The sequence below is a fragment of the Crocodylus siamensis genome, chromosome 5 (genome assembly GCF_052110815.1).
Source record: "Crocodylus siamensis isolate JL-2025a chromosome 5, ASM5211081v1, whole genome shotgun sequence".
NCBI classification, from domain to species: Eukaryota; Metazoa; Chordata; order Crocodylia; family Crocodylidae; genus Crocodylus; species Crocodylus siamensis.
The window spans coordinates 154,688,692-154,701,637 of NC_143399.1; the positions used below are offsets into that span (position 1 = coordinate 154,688,692).

Here is a 12,946-nt window from a genome sequence, read left to right on the forward strand (position 1 = left end):
CTGCTCTGGAGTTTATTGTTTTGCATGAACTGCAAGTGTATATGCACCCTGTGAGATGCAAGTTCTACTGTGAGGTAAAGGGGATCAGGGCATTATGCACATCAGGTGTTCCATAGGAACTGCCCGAGTGCATACGCATATCCTGGGGTTAAGTAGACCTAATACATGGCTACTTAGCCCTAACACCTGAAAGACAAGTAATCTTTAACAGTTTTGCTGCTTCTTAGTGCTGTGTTAGAGCATGGATATAGGCAGTTACTGCTGAGTAGTTGCTATGTGATAAAGCGCTGTCCTATTTAACCTCTCAATAAATTATTTGTAAGTTCATAACTCTAATAACACTGAACTTACCTAAAGCCTTTCATCCTAAAGCACACTTATTCTTCAACAGTATTGAACAAATTATACATTAATATTTGTAGTGCCATGGAACAATATTATGCAATCTGATGGCAGCATAGCTCAGCATTGCTGGATTATATCCTCTTGTATTTTTACAGTGTTTCTACAAAGTGGTCTATACATGCATTATGTCACTTTAGTGATACATTATAAAAACAACAAGGTCTCTCCCTGCCTCTCCCCAGTATGAACTTGGTGGAATCCTAAGAACCCTGTGTGTGTGTGTGTGTGTGTACATCTGTCACAAGATTTTTAGTATGCAATATTATCATTGCACTCATAGTATGGTACATATTCAACAGCAGTGAAGTAATAGCAAAGTCTCTAAAGAGAGGTTGTTAAATGCTGCTACATCAAATATTTATGAATTAGTTTTATTTAGAAAAACCCATCAATTTGTCTGCTGTATTTTCTCACAGGCACTTAACATGGGCATGCTCCTTCACACATTTACAACAAAGTAAGCAGCATGAGTATTGTAGTGAAGACAATGAGGATATTCACTGAAAGGAAAAACTTGCAGAAAGGAGCACTCTGGCAATGATAGTGCAATGATGACAATGTGTACATGTATGCACTAAAGATTTAATATGTGAGAAAAGTTCAGTGTACTTAGTTTTACAGAGAAACCACTTCCTTTAGTAAGTTTAATTGATTTTAAAATGCAATAAATATTAACAATATGTAGCATATGTAACATTTGGTATAGCTCTGACATTTAAAAACATTAATACAATAACATTAATTATGAAATTGTATGCACATGACAGATTTAATTTGTCATTTTAAAATATAATTTATATGGCATTAGGAGTGAAAGGCAGTTAACTCACCATGTCACTCCTTCCTTTCTTCTTGTATTAAAGTATTTAGCAGACCATGATTGGTGCTTCTGCTCTGGCCTTGAACTTGTGACCTCTGGACTAACAACTGTGCACCTTTGCACCCACACCACCACGGCCCCCCACTAGATCCATCCTCTTTGTACAAGAAAATTTGTCTGAAGATCTATTGTGTATTTGACATGATGGTTGAGAAACATATTAATATTAAATATGAAGGTAAAAAAAGCCATATACAAGAGACAGATAGCTGTAAGAACTGTAACTCAGTGCATGGTATAGGACACCTTTAAAGGGAACTTAGCAGAACCAGCGCAAAATGAACACTTAAGAGAAATCCGCAAAAAGGGGAAGGTGCCTGCATTTAGTAGGGCAGAAATGAAGTCGCACTGGATCTGAATGAACTGTAAGAAGCATCAGAGAAATCCTCTGAGCTAATATCAAGTGTAGACCAATGAGGCAAGCATTCTTTTCTGAAAAGTGAATAAAAGCTGACCATGTGAGGTCCCACATTTGTGACCTCTCAGTTACTTCTGGATCATTACATTTCCTCAGTAGCACTTCACCCCTATTTGACAGTCCTGCAAATTAACACTAGAATGACAATGTTAAGATGGGCTCTTTTTCTTTTTGATTTTTTTTTTTCAGTACTAAGGATTCTGCAGGCTAAATTTTACCCAGACAGATGTGGAGTTCCACAGGTACATCTCAGTGCTTCTATTGGAGTAGCAGTGCCCCAACAGAAAGCCTGTATTCCATCCTAAGACATATCTTTGCATCCAGCTTGCTTTCTCATAGCTGTGCTGATCCTTCAGGGCTGAGGGTAAAAAAAACATGTCTGGTGGGAGGTAGGGGGTGGGATCTGACTTTGGCTGAGAAAACAAGCATATGGGATTCTGAATAATTACAACAGTAGACATGAAAATAAATAGGTGCTTGTGGCAGGGCACTTGGGGTGCCTGCCACTTTAAGAGGCCAGGCAGCCTGCAAAGCTGCTGGCAGATGTGAGCCAGGGCTAGCTGGGGGGAGGGGGGAGGTCAGCTGACCTGGGGAGCCGGCAGGTATAAGACTAGGGCCTCAGAGAAGTTGGCAGTAACATCTGGAGCCTGCTGAGAGAACACCACCTCAGCAGGAAGACTGCAACTCTGGAGCACCACCACAGAGAAGACAGCTGAAGCAGTCTGGAGGCTGGGGAGGAACTAAGTGGGGAGGAGGTTCCTCGAGACCCAGGGAGGGGTCCAGAGCCTGCTGAGAGTGTGGGACCAGCAAGGGTCCAGGAACCCTAGAAGGGAACTTAAGTGAAAGAAAACATCAATGAGAATGCCATCTGTGAGGCATAGAGCATGGTGTAGGGAAGGAACGGAGCTATGCAATTTGCCCATAAGGCAGAGACCATATGCACCTGGTGGCTACTTGGGAGAACAGTTTAGCAGGCCTGGGGGAAGCCTCCCTCAATACAAATTATCAACATCAAGGTACAGTGGGTGACTAGAAAGGGTGACAACCCACAAAGTAAGGGCAGCAGGGACTCCAGAGGCTGGCCGGCCACCCCTGGAGAGACACCCTGCCACAGTGTTATTTCCCTGAGGTAACTTTTCAAAGTATAACTATGCCTCAGAATGAGGAAAGCTGGACAATATATTGATAGAATGAAAGACTAAGCCTAAATAAAATAGCAAATATTTTAAATTAAGAGACAAATTATCTGATGTCATAATGCAGTGACATCAGAAGAGTTACATTAACAAGGAATTTGACTTAAAGTACCTAGGAACACCTCAAAAAAACAAACAAAAAATCCCCATATTTTGTGTTACATGCAGTCTGTGCATCCTTTGTATGTTGTTTGTCATCTTAGGTTATGAAGTCTTTATGGTGGGTCTCAGTTTAAAAGAGTAAGAAGGACAAAGTTATTTGGGTAGTAACTTGAATTAGAAACTTAAGCTCAAGCTTTTGCGGAAATTGAAGTTGAACATGAACATTTAGTGCTAGCACTAAATAAGCAAATGACTCCACTAATACTTTAACTCTAACTAATTAACCCATTTTAGCCAATTGTGATGAGGATGCTTCCTGTTTTGAGCATTTTCATTGATGTTCAAAGATTGCCTAACATACTGTGAGTAGTGCACTAGTCCAAAAAATAAATAAGTGATAGTAAACAATGCTTTTCAATTAATATTTTATGTATACACTCTTTGGTAGAACCATTAACTCAAAAGACAGGCAGGGCTGAAAAAAGATGAGTTTATGGTTTCCATCTCCAAGTTTCTTGGGTGTTTTTCTTTTCTTCAAAGATTTAGAGAATAGCTAATATAATTTTTATGGTGTAATTGTTACCAAGCATAAACACAGATAGGCTTGAACTTACCAACTCCTTTCTGGAAGTTATTCCTACAGTCCAACAGGTCAATATCTATACAAACTACAGACTCTGAAAATATATAGCTGGCACAAATCGCAGTCAGTTATTTATACTGATTGTCATATTTGTTTATTAAGTCTATTCCTTATCCTGTGCCTGAATGGCTCTGAAGAAATTCTATCACTTCTCATTAACTGCCTAACACACTATAGCTGAAAATGCAGAAGGCCTTTCAATAGGCTTATAGCAAAAGCAGTATAATGCTTAATACTACCATCTCTTTGGTGTTAAAATAAAGCCTGCATGCCATTGCAGAGCTGGGAAGAAATAAAATCATCTTTCTGGCCAGATTCTGTGCTTTGCCATAGAGATGGTTGCAGGCCACTAAAACAGCTCAAGGTATGAGAAGAGGACTATCATCACATCATTCTTGTAATACTTACAATAAGCTTTTTCCGGATTGCTTCCAGCTTTTCAGTGGCTGCTGCTAGATCAGCATTTGCCTGAGCTAATGCATGACGTTTTGGCTCCACTTCACAAAAAACCTTCAGAAATACAAACAAGGCAGTTTTATTGAGACACAAGTTAGGCTCTAAACTCACTACTGAAATTGGTCATGTAAGAGCTTCTAAACTGTGCGATGAACCAGCAGGTCATATTTATTTTACCTCACAACTTCTCATACAGTTATGAAACATCAAAACCTTATATTAAATGTATAACTATAGCCATATACATACACTGTATTTATTCAAGATGACCCTGAATTTAAGATGACCTCCCAATTATTAGATTATAGTTATGGAAAATAATTTGTTTTAATTCTCCATGTCTAGAATCTAGTTATTGGAGGGTCCTCTTAAATTTATCCCTCATTAATTATTACTCGGTTGAATTATATGTATAGATGAAGTTTTTCCTCTTTTTCTGAAGGTATCAGCTATGCCAAAACCAGGGAAACTAATATATTTGCAAAGGTGGCTGTTATGGATTTCACATTGGACAGCTGGCCCAGAACTGGAATTTTAGTGGAAACAACTTGCAGAGAACAATGGTGGTATTACTCTGGAGATATAATCATCGTGGAACATTAAAAAAAAGAAACTAGAATCCATGTGGCCCACTGTTCTTGTGGATTAATTCAGTGCTCTAATACCAGAAGAGCCTCAGTACAGGGAGTACTTCTGGAAAGACTATGAACCAGGGGAAACTGTAGAAATAATCAGTGATTGGAATGCTACAGGAATGCATGAAGATGAAATTGATGTAACAGCAACACTAAAACCTCTGGGTTTCTTGGGTTGCTAACTTTGAGGCTTTATGCATGTTACATATACTCATGTACATTTAGGTTGTAGTAGTATCATTTATCAGCATCAGTATGTTATCAGTATCTTATCTATTATCATCATATATAGCTTATTACCACTGCATAAATCAAAACTGTTTCTAGCCCACTGGGTTGCCTTCTGTCTGTACATTATGCTTTTCCAGGATGATAGACATCCTCCTCTATAAGACAAAAAGGAGGGGAATGTGGGCTTCACTGGAGCACTAATCAACATATATATAAATATAGATACTACTCACATAAAGGCTTTGCTAAAGCATTAATGGAGTAGGCTTGACCAGCAAACCTGACCAATGTATGAACCCCTTACACAAACAGAAGTTGCAATGTGCAAGCATGGTCAGGATGATGGCACAAGATGCTCAATCTTATCATGAGATACGTGGAAAGGATGGTTGTTCTAGGCACAAGATGGTCCAGTACCTGTGTGATAAGACTAGGGTAGGAGTACCCAGAACAGGATGCCCACAAAGCAAAGATACAGCTGGAATGTAATATGTAATTTGATCACTGTATAAAAGGCAGGTTGGAAGCATAGGAACTTTACAGTAGCCTAGGAGAGCCTGCATGTTGTTGTGCCAACTACCTTGCCATAGGCACAAATGCATTAACACCTGGTCTGATGTACTTATTAGGCTAAAATGTGTTAGGGCTTTGGTTGTAGACAATAAACCTGGCTGAATCTCTGTCACCAAACTGAACCTGTGGTCATTCTTTATGACAAGATTAGTGTTGGAATCTGCTGGCTTCAACTTTTGCTAGTACTACAGCTCCTGAGACTTCAACACCAACAATATTTCCACCTTCAATCTTTGCCTGCCTTTAGCATTATATTTCCACTAAAGAAAGGAGCTCATGTCTTCAAGAATCATAAGCTGCTCTGATAAGAATCTGGCTGTTGTTCTGGTAAGCAACAAAATATATTGGTAAACGGTACCTCATAGAATTTTACTATGTTGATAACCCAGGCACAGAGACCAGCTGCTGCAAAGGACTTAGTGTGAACCAAGTTTGGGTTGAATTCAGGATCTTTCAGGTAAAGTTCCTTGACCACTTTCAAACAATTTTCAGGTATATGTTCTTTATCATACTTAATTAAAGCTTGTAAGAAGTCATCAACCTGCAAAAATAGGAGACCTATTTTAGCAAATCCCTTGCAGGGAACATTCAAGGATCACAAGTTATCTCTTGTTTTATCGACTTAACTGCATGAAATCAAAAACTGCATTGCATATGTTTTACTGCTTTGGGTGTAAAATTGAATGGAAAATCTGCCAAAGGGACAAAGAAAAACCTAAAGCATAATTTACTTTTACATAACAATTCAAAACATCTTTGTGTCTCTTTTCAGGATTCATTTGGGGAATGTCTGATATGAGACAAAATGATACAAGTCTTCCTCTCCTTGACTGTTTCTATATTTTTTGAAATTGTTAATAGCCCACAACTGATGCACATATTGACTTGAGTTTACCAAGGAAGTCACATGGAGAAATGATTTATCTGTTTTTGTTGATATTATATTTGAAATAAACTTCCTTTGGCTCTCATATCTAATTAACTACTTTATTTCCTGTCTCTTCTTCCTACAGGTCAGTACCTTTCCCATGAAGACTTTTGCAGCTTTCCAACTTCGGTCTTTGGGCACTTTGCCTTTAGAAGCCAGTAACACCATCACTGCAGCAGTAACATTGGTTACTGCAATCGGTGGATTGGGGAAGGCTTTCAGTTCTGTGAGGTTAACCTAAAAAATAAACGCAAAAAAATCTCCAGAAAGTTGCCATGCATACAGTTAAACACCTATGTAGCAAGAGATGTCTACAAAGAAACAATGCATCTGCTGATGCAAGAGAGGTGCTATAGAACATTTGGATAAAGAGATTAAGAACCTACAATTGGGAGCAGTGCAAGGATTTTGCCATCATAGGAAACAACTTTGCTGCTCTCTCTTGTAATGTACCTGGAACTTGGTGAGAGTATGCCACACAGAGGCCCAGAGCAGCAGTTTGGCAGTGCCAGAGCTGCACTGTTCCCTTTGTCAGAGACTCCTGAGGTAGTCTCTACTGAGGATGTTCTCAGTGGTGGCAGATGACAGAATGGTCTCAAGTTGCAGCAAGGGAAGTTTAGTTTAGGTATTAGGAAAAAAATTCTCACTAGGAGGGTACTAAAACACTGGAACAGGTTACCCAGGAAGGTGGTAGAATCTCCATCCTTGGCTAGATAAAGCTTTAGCTGGGATGATGTAGTTGGGGATGGTCCTGCTCTGAGCAGGAGGACTAGATCTCCTGAGGTCCCCTTCCAACCCTAAATTTCTGTGATTCTATGTGTGAGGTGTCTGCACACCATTTTTGCCTCCCCCTTCAATTTGTTGCCCTAGGAGGCTGTCCCTGCTGCCTGGCCAGTTACACTGGCCTTGCCTACCGCTGTGCTCTCTGAAGACTATTGGTTACTTATGATCCCACTGCTTCTTATTTTATTTAGTAAATAGAGCAGCAACTATATGAAATGTACAACCATGTCTTCATTTAAAACTGTCATCAGAACTAAACACTATGAGTTCCTATTTGAATCTCTGCATTTATCTTGTGAATTGTACACAGATGTTTGCACATTTAACAATGCTAATTTTGCATGGCATCCCTTAGCACCCTGCTTGAGAATCACTGATTTACATTGTTTCATAGATGGTAGGGTTGGAAGGGACCTAAGCAGATCATCAAGTCCGGACCTAAGCAGATCATCAAGTCCGGACCCCTGCCATGGCAGGAAAGACTACTGGGGTCAAACAACCCCAGCGAGATGTTCATCAAGCCTCCTCTTAAAGACACCCAGGGTAGGAGCCAGCACCACTTCCCTTGGAAGTTGGTTCTGGATCCTAGCCGCCCTGACAGTGAAGTAGCGCCTCCTGATATCTAGCCTGTGGAATTGATTCTACAGTTTTCTACTGCAGATAGTGAAAAAGCTACTTTTCTCTTGAAGTTCATATTGGATTCAAATTAATTAACTGAATTATCATAGAAATTAAGGGCTGGAAGGGACCTCGAAAGATCATGTCCAACACCCCTGCTCTGGGCAGGAATACTGCTGACATCAAATGATCCCAGCACGGTGTTGGCCCAGTCTCCTCTTGAAGACTTCCAAGGTTGGGGACTGTACCACCTCCTTGGGAAGCCTATTCCAGATTCTTGTCACTGTTACTGTAAAGTTCTTCCTTACATCCAACCTGAAGTCATCCTTTAACAGTTTATGGCCATTGTTTTTGTTTGTTTGTTTTTGTTTTTTTATAAGAGCATCATGGGAGACCATATCAAAGGACTTTTTAAAATCCAAGTATAGGACATGAAACATTTCTTCCACATCTAGTCAGTGTGTTACTTGATCATAGAATGAGATGAGATTGGTCAGACATGACCTGCCCACAACAAAGTCATGTTACCTATCCTTCAACATCATGCCTTCTGCCAGTCTCTCAAATGGACTTCTTGATAATTTGGAATGCCCTAGTGAACAGTTTTTTCCCCCAGCTCCCAATATTCACCCCTTACATACTTACAGACAGCCACCAAGTCCTCTCTGATGGTTCTCCTCCCCAGGCTGGACACTCCCAGATCTCTTTGTCTTTCTTCATGAGGTTTGTCCTGCAGGCCCTTAATCGTTCTTGTGTCCTTTCTCTGGACCCTTTCAAGATTCTCCACATCTTTTTTGAAGTGTGGCATGGAGTGGACACAGTACTCCAGTTTGGGTCTCATCAGCGCCGAGTACAGAGGAAGTAACACTTCCTTAGCCCTACTCGTAATGCACTGGCTAATGTATCCCACTATGCTATTAGCTCTGCTGACTACAGCGTTACACTGGCAGCTCATGTTCATCTTGTGATCAATCATAATCCCGAGGTCTCTTTCAGCCACCATGCTGGCCAGGACATCTCCTCCTAACCTATATTTATGTCACTGGTTTCTTCTCTTCAGATGAAGCACTCTGCATTTATCCTTATCGAACTGCATCCGGTTCCGCTCTGCCCACCTTTCCAGTTTGTCCAGATCCACTTAGATCCACATCCTATTCCCTAGCATGACACTTTTCCTCATAACTTAGTATCATCTGCAAATTTGGCCAGCATACTTTCCACACCCTCATCTAAATCATTGATAAAGATGCTTAACAGCACAAGGCCAAGAACTGAACCCTGCAGGACACTGCTGACCACCTCCCGCCAAGATGATACAGATCTGTCCACTAGTACTCTCTGGGTTCAACCCCTTATTCAGCTCCCAGCCCACAATCCCCCAGTTTGTTTTTGTTTTTTTTGTAAGAGCATCATGGGAGACCATATCAAAGGACTTTTTAAAATCCAAGTATAGGACATGAAACATTTCTTCCACATCTAGGCAGTGTGTTACTTGATCATAGAATGAGATGAGATTGGTCAGACATGACCTGCCCACAACAAAGTCATGTTACCTATCCTTCAACATCATGCCTTCTGCCAGTCTCTCAAATGGACTTCTTGATAATTTTTCCAAAAATTTTACCCATTATTGAGGTGAAACTGACCAGCCTTTAGTTTCCCAGATCTTTCTTCCCCTTCTTAAAGACTGGCACCACATTGGCCCTTTTCCAGTCTTCCAGGACCTCTCCCGAGCACCATGAGTCTTTAAATATCTTCGCCAATGGTCCTGCAATGACTCCAGCCAATTCTCTCAGCACTCTTGGCTATAGTCCAGCCAGTCCTGCTGACCTGAAGACATTCAGCTGCTCTAAGTGCTTTCTCACCACTTTGACACTGACCATTGGTTAGCAATTGCCTTCCCCCTTCCCCATATCCATCCAGTATTCGACCAGGTGGGTGACCACCATTTGTATGCAGGAACACCGATGCAAAGTATTCATTAAAGAGTTCAGTTTTCTCATGACTGTCTGTTACGAGCTGTCCTGTCCCATTCTGCAAGGGCCGCACATTTCTGCTCATTTTTCTCCTTATCCCTGTGTACCTAAAGAAGGACTTATGGTCTTTGATTCTGGTTGCCAACCTGATCTCAGTCACTGCCCTTGACTTCCTTACCCTCTCCCTACACATACAGGTTATACTTTGTGCAGTCCTCCTTGGTGACTACTACTTGTTTTCACACTCCGTAAGCATCCTTTTTTCTTTTTTAAACACTCCTTGACTGTGGTAAGCCAAGAAGGCTTCCTGGCCCCTTTACCACCTTTCCTGCATATAGAAATGGACCTTTTCTGTGCTCTGAGGATCACTCCTTTGAGGAATGACCACCCTTCCTGAACTCCCTTCCCTTCCAGTCCCTCTTCCCTTAGGGTCTTTTCCACTATTTTCCTAAGCTCACTGAAGTTAGCCTTTCTGAAGTCAAGCACCTCTGCCCTATTGGCTGACTTCCCTGCCCTATGACAGATAGTGAATTCTATAATCTTACAATCACCGTATCTCCCAGATTACTTTCAATCCTCAGATCTCCCACCAGGTTGTCCCCTTTGGCTAAGACCAAATCCAGCAAAGCCTTCTCCCTGCTTGGCCTGTTTACCTTCTGTACTAAATAAAGTACTTCCACACAGGTCAAAAAGCTATGTGACCGGTCAGATCTGGTCAAGTGCTCCTTCCAGCAGATGTCAGGGTAATTGAGGTTACCCATGACAACCATGTCCCCTGAACATGCAGCCTGCATCAGTTCTCTGGAAAATTTCAGATCCAGCTCTTCTTGGTGTGGAGAGCCATCAAGTCCCCTTCTTGTCCCTCCTCTATCTTGACCTACAGGGTCTCAGGTTGAGCTTCTCTTGAACAAATTTGGATCTCTGAAGAGACATACCACTCCTTTACATAGAGAGCTACACCTCCTGCCTTCTTCCCTACCCAACACATTCTGTGCAGCTTATAGTCCTCTATGCATACAGCCCAGTCATGCCTGGCATCCCACCAGGTCTCCGCTATTCCGATGAGATCATATTCCCTATTTGCTACCAGGAGTGCTAGTTCCTCCTGCTTATTCCTCATACTCCTAGTATTAAGTCCCCCGTTGGTAATCCCCGGTTCCCTACTGCCCCAGTGTCATTCCAGCCTTTTGACACCTCTCTAACCATGCTCTCCATGTCCTTCCTGCTTGGCTGTCCCCCAGCTGGCATTCCCGTATACATACCCATCCCGTGACGAACCTAGTTTAAAGCCCTATATATTTGTTGAAGCTGAAGACTATTACACTATTTTTTTAGAATAGAAGCAAAAAATCTACACATCAATACTTCTGTTTTTCTTCTGGACACATGCACTTCTCAATCCCAAAACACACAACTCCCATGTCACAGTGGTGTCACACAGGAGTGTCATAGTACTGCCACACTTCCAGACATTCAGAACAACTCAAAAGATGCAGGTGCTTCTCCTTCCTATCTAAACTGCTTCAACAATCCCAGGGTCTTCAAACTCATTCCTGATCTTCCCTTTATTTTTATAGAAAATGTAATACCATGTAATATATAATCAATTGGCTGAGCAACTTAGTTTGTTTATATGCATTAAAATGTGGAAAAGTTGTTCATAGTGATTAAACTGTCTTCTCGCTCTTACCTTATTAAGTGTATTTAGGGCTGCTGTTGCAGCCACTAAAGCAGGTTCAGCTTTCCTCAGGTCATCCTCACATTCTCTCTGTTTCAGAGATACTTCTGCTTGGATTGCTGCTACCTATTCAAACAAAGATTCTTAAAGTTTTACATGGACTTAAGGATCCAAATCTGGTCATAGTTGTTTAACCCTGAGACAGAGGTTTCTAATGTTGGTATATGCTTGTTTATATCAACTAGCAAGGGGTTTTTTTTGTTTTGATTTTTATAGTAATCATGTACAGCTCTTTCACACTGCAGGCTTCTTCTATACCTCCCCTAGACTGGATCTCTGCAAATAACGGGGGTTTCTTTTTGGTTTCAATCCCACCCTGGACAAAGAAATTAATTTTTTAAAAAGCATCAGTTTTGGGTATTTTGAAAAAATTGAAAAAAAAAAAAATGATTTTAGGTAGATGCAAAACATTTAATTTGACCTGCGAAGTGCTGCTTCCAAAACAAAACCCCTAAATATTGGAGCATTCTGATTATTTTCAAATATTTTTCCTCCCCCCCCCCCAAAAAAGTTTCTTGCCAAATTTGATCTGAACTCACAAATACAAGCATCAAATTGCATTTTTCAGTACATTTAAGGTTTTGAGGGGGAAAAAACACCAGTCTGAAGCCTGATACAGAGTACAATATGCTTCTAGAAAGGAAGAAAAGGGAGGAAGAGACAGTTGTGCTGATGCACAAGACAGCTGTGTTTATTTAATTTCAGTTGTTAATTTTTAAATTTAGTTCAATTGGAGCAACCTTCTCTGTGGATGTTCTTATTCTGGTTTGAGCTAAGAACAAGAATAAGCCACTATAAATTGAAATAAGTGTCCATACAAACTTTGTCACTGATATAACTAATCAAATCACTCAGGTTATATTACTGAAAATTTCTCATGCCAACAAGCCTCTATGAAGGGTTTCTATATCACTTGCATTTACATATTTGGGAGATTATTTGTACTTATTTTTAAGGATACATTGCCTAGGTTTAAAGTCAGTTATATGTAGTTTGGTGCCTTGTAACTCATGGGAAATAGCTTCTCACACATATTTCCTGTTAGGTCTTGCTTAAATGACATCTAATTACAGAGAAAGACAGTACTAGAACAATCAAGATACTAATATTTGCACTACAGTAGCAGTAAGAATCTAAAGACTTAACTAAAGCAGTTGTTTTTACAACAGTTTGCACTGGCAGCAACCCAGTATTTCCATTTATTATAGATATTTCCACACATGCATAGAAAACTGAAGAAACTAGCAAAACAGAAATAAATGGCATACAACATGCTGCCAGCCACTATTCAAAGTAAAGTCTAACAGTGGTCAGAGTTTTTAGGCTGGATTTTAGACTGAATATGTGATGGTAGATCTTACTGT

General features: G+C 40.5%; 1 protein-coding gene across 1 annotated transcript in view; it reads right to left on the reverse strand.

The window, feature by feature from the left end:
• The window catches only part of DNAH11 (dynein axonemal heavy chain 11), a 270,299-nt gene that overhangs the window by 71,416 nt on the left and 185,937 nt on the right, over nucleotides 1-12,946 (reverse strand). Inside the window, exons 57-60 of the mRNA XM_090046787.1 lie at nucleotides 11,535-11,648; nucleotides 6,561-6,704; nucleotides 5,898-6,080; nucleotides 4,053-4,154 (exon numbers count right to left, since the gene is read on the reverse strand). Of these exons, the coding sequence (XP_089902913.1) occupies nucleotides 4,053-4,154; nucleotides 5,898-6,080; nucleotides 6,561-6,704; nucleotides 11,535-11,648 (543 nt within the window). The remainder of the gene's footprint in view (nucleotides 1-4,052; nucleotides 4,155-5,897; nucleotides 6,081-6,560; nucleotides 6,705-11,534; nucleotides 11,649-12,946) is intronic.